The sequence below is a fragment of the Mirounga angustirostris genome, unplaced genomic scaffold, assembly GCF_029215605.1.
Source record: "Mirounga angustirostris isolate CCGP_5_RB_7025 unplaced genomic scaffold, mMirAng1.0.hap1 SCAF_10, whole genome shotgun sequence".
Classification (NCBI taxonomy): domain Eukaryota; kingdom Metazoa; phylum Chordata; class Mammalia; order Carnivora; family Phocidae; genus Mirounga; species Mirounga angustirostris.
Window position 1 is genome coordinate 18,932,053 of NW_026991718.1, and position 21,173 is coordinate 18,953,225.

The following is a 21,173-nucleotide window of genomic DNA, read 5'->3' on the forward strand; positions in this document are numbered from 1 at the left end:
TTATTTGTTTATTAGCATGAGCAGTGGGGAGAGTGAGAAGCAGGCTCCCACTGAGCAGGGAGCCCCAGGTGGGACTTGATCCCAGGACCCTGGGATCATGACCTGAGCTGAAGGCTGACCCTTAACTGACTGAGCTATTCAGGCACCCCTTCACAGGTTTTTCTAACAGTCTTCAGAAAATTTAAGAATTCATTTTGAGTATGATTACCTACTTGCTGATTTTGATTCTGCGTGTCACTCTCTGGCTCATGTTGAGTCTGACCCCTAGTCAGGGGAAGACACAGTAAGACCTAGAAGGAGAGCAGGATTTTGTTTTCCTTAGACAAAGGGGACGCTAAAAATCACCCCTCTCCTAATCGTAGCCCTAGATCAACAGGTAAACCGTATATTCTCTGTAGTATTAATTTACAAGACGTCAGCTTATTTGAAACAAAACATAGGGTGGTGTTGGATTAGGCAGTTGAAGGCCCCTCGTGCGCGGGCCTCCTCCCTGACCTCCCCCACCCTTGATGACCCTTGCTGGGACTGGGGCTTCCAGGGAAGCGGGGCTCAGGTTTCAGCCCAGTGCTTCAGTTTGGTTTTTTTTTTTTTTTTTTTTTTTTTTTTTTAAAGATTTTATTTATTTATTTGAGAGAGAGAGAATGAGAGACAGAGAGCATGAGAGGGAGGAGGGTCAGAGGGAGAAGCAGACTCCCTGCTGAGCTGGGAGCCCGATGCGGGACTCGATCCCGGGACTCCAGGATCATGACCTGAGCCGAAGGCAGTCGCTTAACCAACTGAGCCACCCAGGCGCCCCCTTCAGTTTGGTTTTAAAAGGATGCTCCCTTTTCCCTCCCTGCAATCCTCGGTCACCAGTCACCCGCTGGCGGTGGGTTGGCGGGTTAGCCGGCTGGGTCAGGGGTGCCAGGCGCTCCACCAGGGCGGGAAGTCTGCGGGGGGTGGCAGGGATGGGGGTGGCAGTCAGGGACCCTGGCCGACCTCGCAGCCACACGTTGGGGAGGCATAATCACCCCTTTGGAAACTGAAGCTCCAGGGTGCCAAGGATTTCTGTTTTGTTTGTTTTACTCAACGACGACGTGGCAGAGCCGGGATTCAAACTGCTTTCTGCCTTATGAAGTCTCTTGGATTTACTCTCTCCCCTCAGGGATCCTGTTATCTATGGCTTCCAAGAAAGCGTTCACCTATGGCGAACATTTCAGGCCAGAAAGATTTTTTTTTTTTTTAAGATTTTTATTTATTTATTTGAGAGAGAGAGAATGAGAGAGCACATGAGAGGGGGGAGGGTCAGAGGGAGAAGCAGGCTCCCCGCCAAGCAGGGAGCCCGATGTGGGACTCGATCCCTGGACTCCAGGATCATGACCTGAGCTGAAGGCAGTTGCTTAACCAACTGAGCCACCCAGGCACCCCTAGGCCAGAAAGATTAAAAGAATGGCCAGAGCCAGAGTCAGTTGCTTTCATGGAGGTAAAGGAACGTGGGGTTTTGGGATGTTAGTCATTTGGGCGATGGGACATAAATCCCCTGAGAACTATTTTGTCTCAGTCAAATTCAGAAAAAATTCCGTGGATGGGAATGAATGATCCACTATCAAAGGCAGTCAAGAGTGTGGTCCGACTGTCCCCGCCATCTGTGGACTGCGGTCCCCAGTGAATTCTGATACTTAAGGGTCTGGTAAAGCAATGATACCCTCATAAAGTTTCATTATCTTATATGATCCTATAATTTCACTGTAAAGAAAAGATCTTGGATATTTCCTTTCTTTTGCCGTGGTAGCAGTTAAGAGTGGTGAGACCTTTAGTACCCGCACCTGTGTGCACAGAAAACTGGGGGTTTTAAAAGGGCTGCCAGAAATCTTCCTATATTTTCTGGGGATATCACGAAGAAGGAGCTATTGAAGGCAAAAACTGTTTATTTCCTTCAAAAAGGTGGTTCAGAAGTCAGACACGTGATCAATAGTACTTATAACATTTGCTAATATTAATAGGATGGCTAAAAAAAATGTGGTTTTCCAAGATGTTTGTTAAAGTAGATGTTTCTACTTCTCCAAATAAATAGATTGATTTATTTTGAGTTTATAGCATCAGGGGAAAACATTTTATTATTTTACATGATTTTTCAATTGTCTTAAAGTAAGTCTAAGAAGGCTTTAAAGCAAGATTCTGCTTATATTGTCAAGAGAGCTTTATTTTGAAGACCCGAAGAGCTGTTTGAATATTACTTTAGATCTCATTTGAAGCTGTTAAATGTATGGATAAAACTACAACTCTCCTTTTCGAGATCTCTCTCATTCACAGATTTGTTATTTGGTTTGGGGTTTAGTTTGTTTTGATGCATTCACGGTGGCAGAATCAGAGATTGAATAATAAATAATTTTAAGAACCTGGATCTTTTTACACTAGTTCTTTTAGGTAATAGCATTTCTCTTCCAGATACTGGATTTTTATTGTTTTCCCACTTGTTCCTACTTAGTCCTATAAGCATAAAAGCCGGAAGATCAGTTCATAGTGATCCAAATGAAAAGCCCTAAGGTGAGGTTTTAAATGCATCAGCTTTATTCAAACTCATAATGGAAACAGCAAGTCTCTAGATGTAAGACAATCTTGGTCCTTGGCCAGGAGCTGCCACTAACTGGCTCTTTTTTACTTAAAAAGAGGTTTTGACTTATAAAGAGACCTAGCAGAAGCCAGGAACTTCAGGGCCCCTTTAAAACATACCTAGTTAATGCCTGAAAAGAGGATTCATTTTATAGAGGATCCCTTTAATTAGTAAGCTTTCTTAGTACTTCAAAGATATGATTTAATGGTATGATGTGTAAGGGATTTGTTTCAGAATAATCTGGGTGGGAGGGCTGGGGAGAGTGAGTAGGGATTTAGATAAACTTCTATTGACTCTCTCAGTTGATAATCGTTGAACCTGGGTGATGGGTTCACAGAGAATCATGTTTGAAAATTTCCTTAATAAAAAGTTACAAAATATTCTTTGCGGTGACAGGCAGTGGATATACAGTAAGACTATTGGTAAAATACAATGAGTTTTGTCATTCTGGTTGGTTTCTTCAGGATTTACATACTAATATTCAATTCTGTAATTTTAGGCATTAGCTAGAGAAGACATTGATGAAGCTGTACATGCAATATTATTTAGAGAAAATTACGTTGCGAAGGTAAGAGTTGGCTACGGACTGGATTCTAGGTAAGCAAGAGTTGTGCATGGCCAAGAGGATGTTACTGTGTCACAGAGATTCATTTTGCTGGGAGAAGGAGCCTCCTCTGATTCCTTTATTTATACATCATAGATCTGAGATTGCACCACCTCCTTGCAGGATCACTAACAGGTCAGGATTCCTAGATCTGCCCGTAAGGGATCCAAGAGATTGTTCTGCTTCCCCTCTTTGTTCTGGTACTGAATAGAAATTCTTTCTGACTCAAACTTATCTTTCTCATATATTCCCACATCACAATGGGGCTATGTTAAACCACCAGAAATAGTATTTAAGGGTAATGACCAATTAGTACTGAGAGTTACTATGAAATAAATAAACTTAAAGGAGCTTTTTTTCCCCTTCTCTTTCTTTCTTTTTTTTTTTTTTGAGTATGAGGGGGGAGGGGCAAAGAGAAAGGGAGATAATTTTTTTAAGATTTATTTATTTTTGAGAGAGAGAGAGTGTGAGTGGGAGGGGGAAGGGCAGAGGGAGAGAATCTCAAGCAGACTCCCCACTGAACTTGGAGCCTGATGCAGGGCTGGATCTCAGGACCCTAAAATCATGACCTGAGCTGAAATCAAGAGTTGAACACTTAACCAACTAAGCTGCCTAGGCACCCCAATAAACTTAAAGGAGTTTAATTTTAAAGATTGATTGATTTATTTCAGAGAGAGAGTGAATGGGGGGAGGGTAGTAGGAGAGAATCTTTTTTTTTTTTTTAAATGTCCTTTCAGTCTTTTTTTTTTTTTTAAAGATTTTATTTATTTATTTGAGACAGAGAGAATGAGATACAGAGAGCATGAGAGGGAGGAGGGTCAGAGGGAGAAGCAGACTCCCTGCCAAGCAGGGACTCGATCCCGGGACTCCAGGATCATGACCTGAGCCGATGCGGGACTCGATCCCGGGACTCCAGGATCATGACCTGAGCCGAAGGCAGTCGCTTAACCAACTGAGCCACCCAGGCGCCCTATAGGAGAGAATCTTCAAGCAGACTCCCCACAGAGCCCAACAAGGGGCTCCATCTCAGGACCCATGAGATCAGGATCTGAGCTGAAACCAAGAGCCAGATGCTTAACCCACTGAGCCACCCAGGTGCCCCAAAGGAGTTTTAATTTTAATGAGAGAGATTGAAACTTAGTGTTAAAATGGTACTTTAATGTTTGTATTATAATTTATAAAGGAAGTTCACATATAGTCTCGTTTGAGCATCGAAAAGAGGTAGGTAGGATTGGCCTCCTATAGATTCAGAGAGAGGTGCTTCAGCAAGTCTAGCGTACTCTACCAATTTTGTCACAGACTTTACTGAGGATGAAGCCTGGGGACATGCCATGGGTAACAGGAAAGCTTTGAAATCCCTAAAAAGAAGCAAGAGTTTCATGAGTAAGGAATGGTTTGGCTGTGATTTAACCTGAAGGCACACTTCTGGTTTAGAACTTTCCCTGGCTTCCTCCTGCTCAATGCTCTCAGGTTCTCTTCCTGAACTTGATTATGTTCTTCAGTTATCTCATGCTAGAACCTTGCAACCCAAATACGTTGAGAGCTTAGGAGTGGGAGTGAGTGTTTTCCCCCCTTGTTCAAATGACAGTAAGTGAAAAACTTCTTAATAATTTGTTTTCCTTGTTTGTATCATTTCATTAGAGATTGGATACATATTTTCAGCATCTGGATATTTCTAAGGAAAGAAGAAAAGAGATGTTACATAAAAAATGGATTGAAAATGTTGCAGAGCCTCTTCAGCAGAGAATTACAGACAAAGTAATTTCATACAGAGGGTTGGAAAAAATGAAACCAGAGAATTTTGAACAACACACCAATAAAAGGGTACTGTGAGGTTTTTAAAAAATTTTATATATATATATTTATTTATTTAAAGATTTTATTTATTTGACAGAGAGAGACAGGGAGAGAGGGAACATGAGCAGGGGGAGTGGGAGAGGGAGAAGCAGGCTCCCCACTGAGCAGAGACTCCGATGCGGGGCTCGATCCCAGGACCCTGAGATCATGACCTGAGCTGTAGGCAGACGCCTAATGACTGAGCCACCCAGGCACCCCTGTGAGGTTTTTTTTTTTTTTTTAAATATATGGAGCACCTTTTTTTTTTTTTAAGATTTTATTTATTTGAGAGAGAGAGAACATGCAAGAGAGCAGGAGAGAGAGCTCGAGTGGGGATTGGGAGGGGCACAGGGAGTGGGAGAAGCAGTCTCCATCCGAGGGCCCAGGATCATGACCTGAGCCAAAGGCAGACGTTCAACCGACCGAGCTCCCCAGGCACCCATAAGTGTGAGTGGTTTTAAATGACAGTAAAATCAGTGTGGGTCGACTGTGGGAGCTGACTTCTAAGAAAACATCTGAGCTCTTAGGCTGTATGAAGGGAGGTGGTACTTGGAGTGAAGCATCCAAGTCCCCCTCTTACTGTCTTGTCACTCCTCATGCGCACTGTAGAGGGGACCCTCACCAGTTGCAGAACTTTGAGAAGAGGGTGGAGGCTTGACAACACTTAACGGGAGGAAAAGTGGGAAGAAATATGGGGTATTTAGCCCAAGGAGGAGAGGACAGGAGAGGGAATGAAAACTTTAAATATTTAAAAGGCTGGCATGTGGGTGATGGGTAGATAACTTTTGTGTTGCTTCGGGGTAGAGAGCTAGTTTCTCACCCGTCCAGTGACGAGGCAGATTTCAGCTCAGTCTAAGGACAAACTGGTGCTTAGAATGACCAAAGTTCCTGCCTGGTGGAGCAGAAAGTTCTCAGACTGAGGCTGGTTGATTACTTCAGAATAAAGCTTGATGATTACTTCTCCCAGAAGGTGGTGGGCTCTCACTGCAGTCTAAATTACTTCTGAGGTTCCTTGAATAAATAACCCTTTGAATCTATGATTATATATAAAAGCAGAATAAAGCATTTGGCTTTTTTGAATCTCACAAAACACCTCCGTATGCAGTGATTTGCTCTTAGGTGTATTTTTTTTTTCCTAAAGGAAATTGTATTTGGAGACCTTTCTGATCCTGAAGTATGCAATCCTTTTTATATGGCAAAAACGGACCCAAATTATGGAAAGGTAAGTAAGATTCATTCATTCATTCATTCATTCTTGGAAGCTCTGGGGTTGTGGGAAAACCTAGTCATTTTAGAAGCCTTGTAATTACTCTGTATTCATTAAAAAATCTACAGAAGCATTTCCTCTGAGTTTTAGAACAGGAACCTACAGTAATTTCACCCACTGGGGAATATACATGTGTGTGTTCCTTCACTCCCATTCGGCAAACTGGAAGCCCAGGAGGGAGAGGAAGACATGGACAGCGAGTGCAGTGGGGTGTGACAGGTGTCACAGTGCGCGGGCACTGGCCCAAGAGGCAGAACTCCTTTCTGTGGAAAGTGGAAGGAGGGATGCTGGAAAGGCTGCCCAGAGAACCAGTAGTTGGGCTGGTAATAAGTCTTCACATTTCAAATTCACCAATAGAGGAGTTAAAATTTTGAGATGTAGGTTCCAGCATTTTACTCCTGTGTAGCAAAAGTAGCCACCTGGTATTAGAGGTCATTTAAAAAATATGTGTGGCTCTGAAGAGGGAAGTGGTGTTTTGTGTTTTTGTTTTGCTTCTCCCAGAAAACCAAGGCAGATCATTGTTATGAAGATAAGAAGGTTCTTTTGGCTCTGGGAGATTTGCTAGTATGGTGTTGGTCAGTCATTTTGCTGCCTTGCTTATTCAGTAACTGTTTACCTCATACATACTTTGGGGACCAGCATCGGGCTGGGTGTATGGGGGAAAGTGAAGAAGGGGAAAATAGCCCCTAGTCTAAAGCTTATAATCAGGAATGGGGAGGAGAAAACCACCTTTCTCTGCATCCTCTGGTAGCCCAGCCTCTTGACACTCCCCACACTGAGGTTCCCTGCCCTTCTGTTCTCATAGATCCTTAAAGACCGCTTGTCAGGTCTCCTGGGAGCTCTCTTACTGCCAGGCCACCTAGGAGCGCTGCCTTGTGCTCCTAAAGCATCCTGAGCTGATACCTCTCATGACTAGATTGTCACTGTGTATGACTTTCTGTTCCAGACTGAGATCCTTGAGGATAGGAACTCATTGGGATGTGGCACAAAGTGGTGTCAACAAATATTTATTGGCCAATGCAATAGAACTCTGGACACAGTATGTTGCTTCTATCTGGGTGGCCCTCCCTCCAGTCAGCCACTCCCGGATCAGCAAATTTCCTATCGTAAGACAGATGACATTTACCCTTTCCCTGCTCTGTGGATTGACATTATTCATGGGTCCTTATTCTTTGATGTACAGTAAGGTCATACTTGAATGCTTCCGACAGATTTAGAGAGCTTAATACAAACTGTACTAGGATTCTCAAAGTTATTTTTCTTCTGGGTTATGGTCCCTTCATTTTGTGATCCTCTGTTTAGAAGACAGCAAGAGATGGATGAAGAGAAGAGAGCTGTTTTTTTTTTTTTTTTTTTTTTTATTTGAGACAGAGAGAATGAGAGAGAGAGAGAGCACATGAGAGGGGGGAGGGTCAGAGGCAGAAGCAGGCTCCCTGCCAAGCAGGGAGCCCAATGCGGGACTCGATCCAGGGACTCCAGGATCATGACCTGAGCCGAAGGCAGTCGCTTAACCAACTGAGCCACCCAGGCGCCCCGAGAGCTGTTTTTCAATATAAGACAGGTACTTTGTGATCACTGAGCTTTATTTTTAGAGACTTCTAATTGTCCAGTGATTTCCTACCCCAGGAGTGACTAGAATTGACTTTAAGAGTGTTGATTTAGTTTTTTTTTGTTTGTTTGTTTTTTTAATCTTCCTGTAGGAAAAGGATATACCTTAAAAGAATTTAAAGACCTAGAGAAGGCTGGGCTTTATGCCAAATTGCCCCAGTTCACTTTTACTCTACATAGTGTTATTCCAAAAGAGTGGCATAAAACCTCTGCGAGATCTGTGATAAGCAGAACTCATAGTAAATGCAGGTAAGGATGTACTAACTGACTAATGGATCTTTTTACTCTCTCTATAGTTTTGCCTTTTACAGAATGTCATATGGTTAGAATCACACAGTTTATATATAGCCTTTTCCAGATTTTACCTTCATCCTTAATGGATGTTTTCACAGGATTAAGAATGTTAGGTTGACAAATTATTTTCCTTTAGTAGATATCTGCTGTCATTTTTTTTTTATTCTACCCAGAAGATCGTTTTAATCAACATATAGGAACTTGATAAGAAAATCCATTCACACCTGTAGGATAGCACCCCATTTAAAAAAAATTTTTTTTTATAAAGATTTTATTTATTTATTTAATTGACAGAGAGAGAGAGAGAGAGAGACAGTGTGAGAGGGAACACAAGCAGGGGGAGTGGGAGAGGGAGAAGCAGGCTTCCCGCCGAGCAGGGAGCCCGATGTGGGGCTCGATCCCAGGACCCTGGGATCATGACCTGAGCCAAAGGCAGTCGCTCAACCAAGTGAGCCACCCAGGCGCCCCTTAAAATTTTTTTTTAAAAAAGATTTTATTATTAGAGAGCACACAAGTTGGGGGGGGGGGAGGAGCAGAGGGAGAGGGAGAAGCAGACTTCCCGCTGAGCAGGGAGCCCAATGTGGGACTTGATCCCAGGACCCTGGGATCATGACCTGAGCTGAAGGCAGTCGCTTAACTGACTGAGCCAGCACCCCACTTTTAAAAGCTGGGTGCCTGAGTGGCTCAGTCAGTTAACTGTCTGCCTTTGTCTCATGTCATGATCCCAGAGACCGGGGATTGAACCCTGCATTGGGCTCCCTGTTCAGCAGGGGGCCTGTTTCTCCCTCTGCCCCTCATCCTACTCTTGTGCTCTCTCCCACTCTCTCTCAAATAAATAAAATCTTTTAAAAGAATAAATAAAAGATGATCCCAGTGCACTAACCAAATTTTCCAGTAGGTGTTACTAATAGCAGATTTATTTATTTATCTATCTATCTATCTATCTATCTATCTATCTATCTATCTTCTTCTTGTGATAACTACTTCAAACATTTTTTCCCACAGAATTTTTATTTTTTAATAAGTATTTTAATCACGCAGTGCTCATCTTGACAAGTGCACTCCTTAATCCCCATCACCTGTTTAGCCCATCCTCTAATCCACCTCCCCTCTGGTAACTATCAGTTTGTTTCCTATAGTTAAGAGTGTTTCTTGGGTTTGGGTTGTCTCTCTCTCTCTCTCTCTTTTTTCCCCCATTGCTCATTTGCTTCTTAAATTCCACATATAAGGGAAATCATATGGTATTTGTCTTTCTCTGACTTATTTCACTTAGCATTATATTCTCTTGCTCCATCCATGTTATTGCAAATGGCAAGATTTCATTCTTTTTTTTATGGCTGAATAATAATTCCATCACACACACACACACACACACACACACCCCACATCTTCTTTATCCATTCATCTATCAATGGACACTTGAGCTGCTTCCATATCTTGGCTCTAGTAATTAATGCTGCTATAAATCTGTAAATATAGGGGTATATGTATCCCTTTGAATTAGTGTTTTTCTATTCTTTGTGTAAATACCCAGTAGTGCGATTACTGGATCATAGGGTAGTTCTATTTTTAACTTTTTGAGGAACCTCCATACTGTTTTCCAGAGTGGCTGCACCAGTTTGCATTCCCACCAATGGTGTAAGAGGGTTTCCCTTTCTCCACATCCTCGCCAACACCTGTTGTTTCCTGTGTTGTTATAATTTTAGCCATTCTGACAGTTGTGAGGTGACATTTCATTGTAGTTTTGATTTGCATTTCCCTGATGGTAAATGATGGTGAACATCTTCCACATGTCTGTTAGTTCATCTGTATGTCAGGAATAAATCCCACTTGATTGTGATGAATAATTTTTTTTAATGTGTTGTTGGATTTGGTTTGCTAATATTTTGTTGAAGATTTTTGCATCTATGTTCATCAGAGATATTGGCCTATAGTTCTCTTTTTTTTTTGGTGCCTTTATCTGGTTTTGGTGTCAGGGTAATGCAGGCTTCATAGAATGAATTTGGAAGTGCCTTATGTATTTTTTGGAATAGTTTGTCTCCTCCCCATGTCTTAAGTATATGGTGTCATATTTTATACACCTTTTATTTTGTGAGTTCTTTGACTGATTTTTTATGGAAATAATTCATTTTTACTGCTTTTGTGTTTCCTGCCTTTATACTGTCATTTTTGGTCTTTCCACCCAGAGTCCCCTTTAGTATTTCTTGCTGGGTTGGTTTAGTGGCCATGTACTCCTTTGGTTTTTGTTTGTCTGGGAAACTTTTTTTTTTTATAATAAATAAACTCCATGCTCAGCATGGAGCCCAATGCGGGGCTTGAACTCACAACCCTGGGATCAAGACCTGAGTTGATAGGGTTCCTGGGTAGCTCAGTCAGTTAAGTGTCTGCCTTCGGCTCAGGTCATGATCCTGGAGTTCCTGGGATTGAGCCCGCCTTGGGCTTCCTGCTCAGTCGGGAGTCTGCTTTTCCCTCTGCCCCTCACCCCATTCATGCTCTCTCTCTCAAATAAATAAATAAAATCTTAAAAAAAAAAAAAAAGACCTGAGCTGAGATCAAGAGTCAGATGCTTAACCAACTGCACCACCCAGGCACCCCTGTTTGGGTAACTCCTTTTTCTCTCCTCCTAGCCTTGCTGGATAGAGCGTTCTTGGATGCAGGTTTTTCCCATTCAGCACTTTGAATATATCATGCTACTCTTTCTGGTTTGGAAGGTTTCTGCTGAAAAATTCACTGATAGCCTTATGGGGTTTCCTTTGTATGTAACTGTCTCCTTTTGTTTTGCTGCTTTTAATATTTTTTCTTTATTACTATATTTTGCCATTTTATTTATGATATGTCTTAGGGTGGATCTGCTTTTGTTGATTTTTGTTGGGGGTTCTCTGTGCCTCCTGGATCTGGATATCTGTTTCCTTCCCTACATTAGGGAAGTTTTCATCTATTATTTCTTCAAATAAATTTCATGCCCCCTTTTCTCTTTTCTTCTTGTGGAACTCCTGTAATTCAAATGTTACTATGTTTGATGTAGTCACTGAGTTCCCTAAGTCTGTTCTTGTTTTGCCTAATTCTTTTTTCTCTCTTTTGTTCAGCTTGATTACTTTCCATTACTCTGTCTTCTAGGTCATTAATTCATTCCTCTGCATTTCCAGCCTGCTGTTCTTTCCATCAAATGTGTGTTTCATTGTGTTTATTGAGCGCTTTATCTCTGCTATGTTATTCCTTATCTCTGTGTTAATGGTCTCACAGATATCTCCATTGTTTTCTCAAGTCCAGAGTGTATCCTAATGATCATTGCTATAAATTCTCCATCAGCCATGTTACTTATCTCTTTTGCTTAGATCTTTGGTTGTGGTCTTGTCCTGTTCTTTCATTTGGGACAAATTCCTCTGTCTTCTTATTTTGTCTAAGACTCTGTGCTTGTTTTTATGTGTTAGGAAAGTCAACTACATATCCTGTTCTTGAGGGTAATGGTCTTATGAAGAAGAGGTCTATAGTGCCCTGCTTTGTAGTGTCTCCTGTTCCCCAGGGCCTGGCACTTTCGGAAGTGTCTCCAGTGTGTGCTGTGTGTACTCTGCTCTTTTGTCCTGACTACTTTATCCTTCAGGCCAGTCATCTCCAGAGGCTCTCTTTGCCTGTTGTGGGCATGTTTGGTCCCTGGTCTGAATGTGGTATGTTTTAGCTAGGTGGGCTCTGGTCTGCTTGTTAAATGAGACCTGTCACCACTGCCCCTGGAATTGAGGCTCTGCAAAGCTCCCAGGTCAGGCCATGTGGTGTGGGTAGAAGTATATGCCCATCTTGTGGGGGAGGGAGTCTGCTGCACTGGGACTAAGGGAGGCATGACTTTAGAAAGGGCAGTTCCACTGGAGCATGGGGTGGGGCAGGGGTTGGTGTAAGCAAGTTAGGTAGCGAGTGTCACTGCTGCACTGGTTCCCACAGGTGGCTCTGTGCTGATGCTGAGGGGTATGGGAGGGAAATGGTGCCTGCCGGTTCCTTGGTTCCTCGGTTCCTCGAGGCATCTCTCCATGAATGCTGCCCCTCTGGGACACACTCTGAGATGAACAGCTAATCTCCCCACTGTGTTCCTCAGGTGCTCTTCAGATCACTGTTTCCATGCTATGTATCTGCAGGCTGTTTCCCCTGCCTTCTCTCCAAGAGCACCCGCAATGTCCTCCAAGCTCTCCCAGAGCCAAGTATGCTGATTTAGAACTCCAGGCTTCAGGGCACCTGGGTGGCTCAGTCATTAAGCGTCTGCCTTTGGCTCAGGTCATGGTCCCAGGGTCCTGGGATCGAGCCCCGCATCGGGCTCCCTGCTCCACGGGAAGCCTGCTTCTCCCTCTCCCACTCTCCCTGCTTGTGTTCCCTCTCTCGCTGTGTCTCTCTCTGTCAAATAAATAAAATCTTTAAAAAAAAAAGAACTCCAGGCTTCAAGTCCCACTGCTTGTAAGAACTCATGAAATTCAGCCCCTCTTGTTTTCCAAACCAGTTACTATAGGGATTTGTTTCCCCCCTGTTAGTCTGGCTCTCATCCTTCTCCACCACCATAGCTCCCTTCCCACTGGCCACGATCTGTTTCTTTCCCAGACTGCGTCTCTGCACTTCCTACCTTCTTTGATGTGGCCTCTTCTCTACCTTCAGTTGTGGAAGTTGTTCTGTCAGTCTTCAGGTCGATTTTTGGGGTATTTGGGATGATTTGATAGTTATCTAGTTGTATTTGTGGGACAAGGTGAGCCTAGGGTCTTCCTCCACCACCACCTTCCCTTTCCTCCTATCCCACTGTCTTCTGTTCTTTCAGTTGAGAACTCAGCTGCTGGTCTCACTGTTGATCCTTTGAAGAAATTGTCTTTTTCTCTGGGGGCTTTAAACATTTTCTTGTTGTCTGATTCATTCTGTAGTTTTATATGATGTTTCTAAATGTGAATTTCTTTTTATTCATCCTACTTGGAATTCATAGGTTTTCTTGTACCTGTAAATAGATGTCTTTAATCAGTTCTGGGTAGTTCTCATTTTCTCTTTGTCTATTACCTCTGCCATATTCTCTCTCTCCTCTCTTTCTTGTACTCCAGTTAAACATATTTTAGATTTTCTCACTATGTCACTGTATCCTCACTGTTTCTTACCATTTTTTTGTGTGTATTTTCCATCTTTTTTTGTTACTGTATACTTGATTCTAGATATTTTACTAATTATCTCTTCAGTTGTGTCTAATAATCTCTTGTTAAACCCATCACTGTGTTATTTTCAGGTGTTTTATTTTTATAGCTCTAGCATTTTATTTGATTCTTTTTCAGATAGGTTTGGGGAAGGCTGTCTGGACTCAGGGCCTGGAGGGTCTCCATCCCCCACGGGGACCCTATCGCAATGCACTGCTTGACGTGCCTACCACTGGGAGGAAGATGTTGAGAACAAGGTTAACTACCTACCTGCCAAGATAGCAACCAGACCTGGGAGAAAAAATACACCAAAGATATGCTGGGACCATGCAGGAATCAGTCCATACCTTGCTACCCGAGGTTGGCAAATTCCCTCAGCAGAGAAAATAGACAGGGATGGCTAGCTCATTCTGAAAGAGTTCTCTCCTCTCTGAAATTGTCCAATGACTTTAAAATTAGGAATTTTTTTTCTAGGGGTAGTGGTAAATATCTGTTTTTCTAGTTGTTGCAGCAGGAGTATTGGCCCGTGCAAACTTGTAAGTTCTACACAAAAAAATAGAAGTCCTGTCATGCTCTCTTGATATTTCCTTTTTGTCTCTCACTCTGAGTTTTGCTGGACTGAACAGTGCTGCTTTCTGTTTCCCCTTCTGATTTGGAAATTTTATGTTTTGTTTCTGTTTTCTTGGCTTCTTTATAAATTTTAACAATTTTAATTTAAACATTAATAATTATATAACTCCCTACCCCCCCAGTGAGACAAAGCCTTTATTTCCTCATTCCCCCACTTTCTTGCTCCTCAGCTCCTTTAGTCTGGTGTCCTCTAGTGAATACTCCACCTTGCAGCTGGAGAAATCTCTCTGAAATGATCAACCCTCTCCAACTGAAAACCCTTCAGTAGTTTTCCATAACCCTTACAATAACGTCCAGGCTCTTAACATAGCACATTAGATGCTGTCTGGACCCTGCCACCCTTTCTGTCTTCATCTACAAAATCCCTTTCCCTTAAAGAAAAGACATATGAATAAACTACAAAAATATCTGGGTCAAGTCAGCACCATTATAACTGCCTGAACTGCCACATTGGTTCATGCCTTTGCCCCTTCTTTTCATTGCTGGCCATCCCAATCCAGGCAAGAGAGGGAAGTATCATGTGGGGATATGCCACCACACCCTCCATCTGCCTTTTCTTACCCCAACAAGCCCATTGAGGGAAGAGACTGTGTTGTCTTTATCTTGGTGTTCCCAGCACTTAGCTGGAATGCAGTAGAGGATGAGTAAATGCTTGTGGAAGGAAGGAAGGAAGGAAGGAAAGAAGGAAGGAATGGAGAAGTGTATGGAGGAATGGAGAAGAAGGCTTATATGCCTAGATAGGCCTCGGCTTCCCAGGGCAGGAATGGGGGCAGCCCTAGGAAGATCCTCTGGGAGGACACACCCGGAGGTGCCTCCACATGGCTGCTCAGTAAGGTAAGAAAAGGACTTAAAGACAAGGTGGCTATGTTAGTCAGAGATAGTTTGATTACAAAAAGCAGAATCCTTCTTAAGTTTAAAAAAGAAAAAAAAAGGCAGGGGGAGTGGGAGGAGCCTTTGTAGGTTAGAGAGCAGTGGTCTGTTACGAAGCTACGGTCAGTGTCTCAGCCCATTTGGCTGCTATAACAGAATACCAGAGATTGGGGGCCTTATAAACAACAGAAATTTATTTCTCACAGTTCTGGAGGCTGGGAAGTCCAAGATCAAGGTGCTGGCAGATTCGGTATCTGGCGGGGACCCCCTTCTTGGTTCTTAGATGGCACTTCTTGCTGTGTTCTCACATGGTAGGGGGGCAAGGGAGCTTACTAGGGCCTCTTTTATAGGGGCACTCATTCATGAGAGCTCTGTCCTTGTGACCTAATCACCCCCCAAAGGCCCCACGTCCTAATCCCATCACATTGGGGGTTAGGTTTCAACATACGAATTTTGGGGGGACACATTCAGACCATAGCAGTCATGAGGACAGCCAGGCTACGTAAGGACTAAGAGCCATGTCCTTTCCTCTTTGGGACTTTGTGGCTTTCATCAGAGCTTCTTTGTGAACCTGCTTCCTTTCTCTGCACACTGGCTTTCTCTGCTTTCTTGTGCATGTGCTGGGAAATGGATGCCTTGGGCCTGCCTGAGTTTCTGGTTTGGGCTCTTGAGGACTGCCTGAAAGCCGTCCTGTCCCACTTATAACTGTAGGGACTGAAGCCCTGGACCGGGTACCTCAGCCACAGGCAGACAAGGGTCACGCGACTGTCTGATGGTTGTGCTAGCAGAGGTGGGGGTGGGGCAGACTGATTGATGGGCAGCCACCAAGTGATGTCCACTCAGTCCTTCCTTTTCAATAAGTGAGTACTGAGTTTGCAAAATTAATTTTCAGACAATTATTGAACAATACAATTCTGTATGGAGTTGAGATACCTTTTTGTTTGTTTGTTTGTTTTTTGCAGTTCTGAAAAACTTACCTATTCAGAAAAGAAATGTCTACCTGATAAAGAGAACAAGACTACTGACCTAAGTCAGATTATTTATTTTTTTTTAAGATTTTATTTATTTATTTGACAGAGAGAGACATAGTGAGAGCAGGAACACAAGCAGGGGGAGTGGGAGAGGGAGAAGCAGGCTTCCCGCAGAGCAGGGAGCCCGACGTGGGGCTCGATCCCAGGACGCTGGGATCATGACCTGAGCCGAAGGCAGACGCTTAACGACTGAGCCACCCAGGCGCCATAAGTCAGATTATTTTTGAAAGGAAGTTTCATTCCTCGAAGCTCAGCCAGGAGAATAAAAGGGACGAGAATTGTGTGGTGAGTGGATGAGATCTGGGGGGAGCAGGGCTGGGATGGCGTAAGTTTGCAGCATGCACAAGATAGCAGACGTTGATTGTGGAATCCGAGCCATTGACAGATCCCTCCTTCTCACATGGGTTCCCCAGGGCAGAGAAGGCAGGAGCCAAGGAAGGGAGTGAAAAAGAGGATGCAGAAGAGGCTTTATTTAATGCACAAGAGCTGATGGGTTTGTGTCTGGGCTTGGTGCTGCTGCATAGATGGGACAGCTTTTGGCAGGGAGCCTGGGGTCTGGAGATCAGAAAAGGAGCCATACTGGGGAATCCTGGAGCCTGCTTTTGGGGGACAGATTGTGCCCTTACAAGATGAGAGAAACCCTGGCCACGGAGTTCTGCCCTCTAAAATCTCCTTTTTCCTGGAATTTTTGCTCTTCTGCCATTTTTCTACCATTTAGACATCCAACCCAGACCAAAAAAATTTGTTCTCCTTAGTGTAGTCACAATAGGTGGGAACATTCTGAAATGAAATTTATACTAAAAATTAGGCCACATGATGGCTTAGATACATGAAAGTTATTTTATATGTAAGCATTTTCCATGCACAGGTTTTTTACCGTGAGCTCACAATCTGATTGGCACATCTTCCCTTCCATCCTCTCCCACATCCTGTATCCTAATGCCTGAGGGTGAGGACGCTTCCAGAGAAGCCTCCAGGTGCCTGGGAACTCTAAGGGGTTCATGACTGACTGGAGTGCAGTGGGTCTTTGTGTTCACCAAATGCCCCACTCTCGCCTCCAGCACAAGGCGAGAGTCCCTCCAGATGACGAAGGACTAGTTCTCTGTAGCACGAAAATCTTGTTAGATATTTTGTGACCCAGGTCCTACCCAATCCCATGTTTTCCCCAGTCTCTCAGAGAGAAACAGATTTTCCTTATGTGGTTAAGTTTCCATACCACTTTCCTCAGCAATTAAAAAAAAATTTTTTTTTGAAAGATTTTATTTATTAGAGAGAGAGAGAGGAGAGAGAGAGCGCACAAGCAGGGGGAGTGGGAGAGGGAGAAGCAGACTTCCCGCTGAGCAGGGAGCCCGATGGGGGGCTCGATCCCAGGACCCTGGGATCATGACCAGAGCAGAAGGCAGCCGCTTAACCAACTGAGCCGCCCAGGCGCCCCCTTCAGCACTTTCTTCTGGGAATAATTCTGAGAGCCAAGTCCCTTGGTCAGTTCTGAACGGGACAATGTCAGCTCTGCCCTTCTGGCAGGGGAGCCTGACTGCTGTTGCCACGTGAGGCAAAAAATGGAGTGTGTTTTACACACGACAGAAATTTATTTCTTGCTCAGGTGTCAGAACAGGGTAGGTTGGCAGGCTGTCTCTCTTCTATGCAGTCTTTGGGAGTCTAGCTGAGGGAATCTTTGTCATCTTTACTGCCCAGATTCCAAGGTTGCTCTGGGGAACTCATTCCTGTCCACCTGAAGAGGGAAGAGGTCGTGGAGGAGTGCTGCCCTGGCAGGGTGGGTGGGCCAGGTCTCGCATGTTCCAACCGGCGAGGACCAGTCACATGGCTGTCCCTAACCGTGGGGTGGGCGTGGGGGGAGTGTGCTGGGAAAAGTAGCCCCTCGCCACTCTGAGCACAATGGCAGAGAGAGCAAGTGTTTTGTGGACAGCTGGTCATCTCTGTCCCACCATAGAAAGGTTAGTACCATGTGGAGTCCAAAGACATAGGACTTGAGCGTCACAGAAGCCAGAGAGCAGGGGAGAGGTGAGGAGAGGGCTGCCTGGAAGGTCTCAGCTCAGGCAGGAGGGTCGAGTGTTGGGTGGGATCCTCCGAGGCCTTCCTCCCTGCCCCTATCAGCCCCTCTTCCCTACCCGACACTCAGCGCTTCCCTCTGTTCATAGGTTGGAGGAACCAGACAGCACAGACCGCGATCCTGGGTGGCTGGGGACGGCCAGCATGGGTGGGGGGCACGGCCCGTGGAAAGGACAGTGACGACGGCAGAGGCCCTGGGGCGGCACTGGGCCTCCCTGTAGCTGGGGTGCGGCTGCCAGGAACCGGGCCATCTGCAGGGAGGCCACTGGCAATAAAGCTTCGCTGAGCTTTGGTTTGTAGTGTCTGCGCCACAGTTAAAATGCTGCCGGCAGGTTTTTCTGTCTCCGGACGTGTAAGATATTGCAAGAGATAACCACATCATAACAGTTACCGTTTATTGCGCTCCTGTTGTGAACTAGGTGAGGTATTTTATTCACGTAAAAGTCTTCACAGCAAGATAGTAGTAGTATCTCCCGTTACGTGAAACTCAGAGGGGTTCAGTAACTTGTTAAGGTCGGCTGCATCGTTGAAAGTGGCAGTGTTCTCGATTCCAAGTCCAGGCCCTCCAGTGCCAAAGTACTGGTCTGATCACCAGAGCACACTCCCTCCTCACCCCTGTAATGTGAGTCAAACTGCTCAGGATTTGGGTCCCTTTCAGAGGGTGGTTATCCTGCTGGTGTGCCACAGCGTCCTGATCCTGAAGAGCTCGGGGGTGGGGGTGGGGGTGGGGGTTGCTGGGCATCCCTCGGGTCTGCTCAGCCCTTCCCCGGGGGATGCAAGTAGTCTAAAGGCATACTCCGTTCCCTCACCCTTCAGAAAATCAAGCTCAGTTTCAGTCAGGAGAGAACTTGATTTCTCCAGGGGCAGAGCTGCGTTCCCAGGTCAAAGCAGGTGACTGGCGTTGCTGGGAGCACAGACATTGAATGTCCTCTGAGGTTTCAGAGAAGTTGTCTGACTCACATCCTCCAGGCTCCTCTGTCCTGAATCTGAAGAGAACCCTGACATATGTAGACATGGAGAAATGGCTCTAGCCACAGTTCATCCCAGTGAGAATTCAAGTCCTCACCGTCTTGAGAAAAGGATTATTCTGTAGCTCGGGTCACAAGTAACCCCAGAACTGGTTTTAAACCGGCCTGACCCATCGGTGACAGTCTCGGGCTTTGGAAGACCAGTCAGAGGTAGACTTGGACATCAGCCCATACCTGCCTCCAAAACCAACACACAACTTGCTTCAAGACCCTATGGGAGACCCTCTAGGAGATCAGTGAGGCTGTGTGCCTGACCGGCCAAACTTTTCCTTAATTAATGTATCCAGTTGTTTTGGTTTCACATGCTGAGTGGTGTCTCTTCTGTTGACACTTTTACATCTAAGTTTTAACAAGTCAGCGTCCAGGATTAATACCTGGAATTATGATTTTTTTTTGCTTGAATATTCTGAATTATGTTTTCCAGCCTTTCTTTGCCCAGTGATTATGTTTAGACAGAAATGGGGGCCGGGGTGGAGGGACATCTGAATGTTTCTTGTTCTTCCAGCTCCCTGAGAAGATGTGCTCCCTGAAAATCAGGGCACCTGCAGCCTGTGTGGTTCTTTCCAAAAGACCACTCTTTCCAGCTGCACTCATTAACCCAGGGATTTAGTGGGTAAGACCTTATTTTTGTCAATGTTCAAAACAAATTGCATACTTCAAAATCCAGAGCCCAAACAAGCAGCTCCGACGGTGTAGATGTGGCTCTGACAGGACAGGGGACGGGGAGAGAGAGGTGCTGCTGGAGCTGGAGGCTGAGGGCCTGCTGAGGATGTGTAATGTCTGTTCTAAGTTACCTCTCAGGTTGCTGCTCACCTGGCAAGCACAAGGACTCAAAGGGTGTTGCTCCCACAGAGGTCAGCAGTCTCACCACCAAAGATAACCAAGCCCCAGAAACAGTAGGTAAATGTACCAGAGTCCTAGAGCAAGTGAGAGTCAAGACGAGGCTGCAGGGTCTCCTAGGCACTCCCCCTCCCCAAGCTGCCCTTGGTTTTTGCCGCCCTCGCAGAAAGGAAATTTGGTTTCATTACCAGCAACCCCTGAACTTACCTCTTATTTTTATATTTTTTAAAGATTTTATTTATTTATTAGAGAGAGAGCAAGCGAGAGAGCACAAGCAGGGGGAGCAGGAGAAGCAGGCTCCCTGCTTAGCAGGGCTCGTTCCCAGGACCCCGGGATCATGACCGGAGCCGAAGGCAGACGCTTAAAGACTGAGCCACCCAAGCATCCTGAACTTACCTTTTAAGAGCCTTTCAGGTGGAACGTAAATCAGTCAAACTTTGAAAGAAGTTACATTCATAAACTTATATTTTTATTCTCTTTCTGTACATATTGGCAATGATAAAGCTTAAAGATGCATGTCCTATGAAATAGGCAAAACAAGGAATTTACATAAATAATTTATACTTCAGAAAACTAAAGTTGAAAAATATTTCCATATTATTAGAGTTCACAGTATTTAAAGTAAATCAAGCTTTCCCCTTTATATTTCAAACTCTATTGTCTCAGCAGAGATGATAAAATCTAATCGGGAATAAAATGATCAAGTCTGTTTTTGTTCAGTGCACAGAGTAGACAGACTTCAGCCTGAGGCTGCGCCCGCACTCCCCAGTCCTCCACCTCCTGAGCACCCGTGGCCCGGCACAGGCCCCCGGCACGGGGTAGCTACAGCATCACCAGAACCACCCGCCTTGGGCACGTTCAACCACAGGTAGCATCTGGTGTTCTGATGCCTCATTTCCACTTAATACTTTTTGTAGCCCTGAAAATGGAAACCCTGGCATCTAAAAACAACCAAAGATGTTAACACTAATACAAGGCACTGTGCTATGGGTTTGGTTTATTTATAGGAAAGACCATGTTTGCATAGATTGCTAGCAATTTGGTGTGCAAGAAAATAGCCCCGCTGCGCGTGGCCCGCGATGGATGAAGCTGGCGGTGCTCTTTGGGCCCAGGTGCAGCACCGTCCATCTGGCTCTAGCCCAGCCTTTTGGGCAGATCCCTGAGGCCCCTACAGGAGAGTTTTTTGCTCAAAAAGCTGTAGGTCAAAGCGGACCCAGACCTCCCCCGTGGGGACCTCGTGCAGCAGGAGTCGGCGGGTTGTGGGGCCTTTGCTTTCCTGTTCTGTGCGAATTTTTGCCACTGGAACCTCAGTACGACCCAGGAAATCTGGTGAACAGACATGCGAGAGTCAAAGT

The 21,173-nt window shown here is 44.8% G+C and overlaps 1 protein-coding gene and 1 long non-coding RNA gene across 15 annotated transcripts in view; one reads left to right on the forward strand and one right to left on the reverse strand.

The window, feature by feature from the left end:
* The first annotated feature begins 2,895 nt into the window (after window positions 1–2,895).
* LOC123850872 (uncharacterized) lies at window positions 2,896–14,483 on the forward strand. Of its 2 annotated transcripts, none has more exons than XR_010405470.1 (3): window positions 2,896–5,021; window positions 6,175–8,157; window positions 13,488–14,483. It is a non-coding gene; the product is annotated as an uncharacterized LOC123850872 (long non-coding RNA). The 2 variants fall into 2 exon arrangements; XR_010405471.1 differs by lacking the exon at window positions 13,488–14,483 and having other exon boundaries at window positions 6,175–6,255; window positions 8,001–8,811.
* A 3,848-nt stretch (window positions 14,484–18,331) lies between these two features.
* Window positions 18,332–21,173, reverse strand: part of ITSN2 (intersectin 2) — a 141,462-nt gene continuing 138,620 nt past the window's right edge. For 8 of the 13 annotated variants that reach the window (XM_064571927.1, XM_054509630.2, XM_054509632.2 and 5 more), the window contains one exon: window positions 18,332–21,144. In XM_064571927.1, coding sequence (XP_064427997.1) covers window positions 20,987–21,144 — 158 coding nt within the window. In that variant the 3' untranslated portion in view covers window positions 18,332–20,986. The remainder of the gene's footprint in view (window positions 21,145–21,173) is intronic. The other 5 variants (XR_010405463.1, XR_010405462.1, XR_010405461.1 and 2 more) reach the window with 5 other exon arrangements.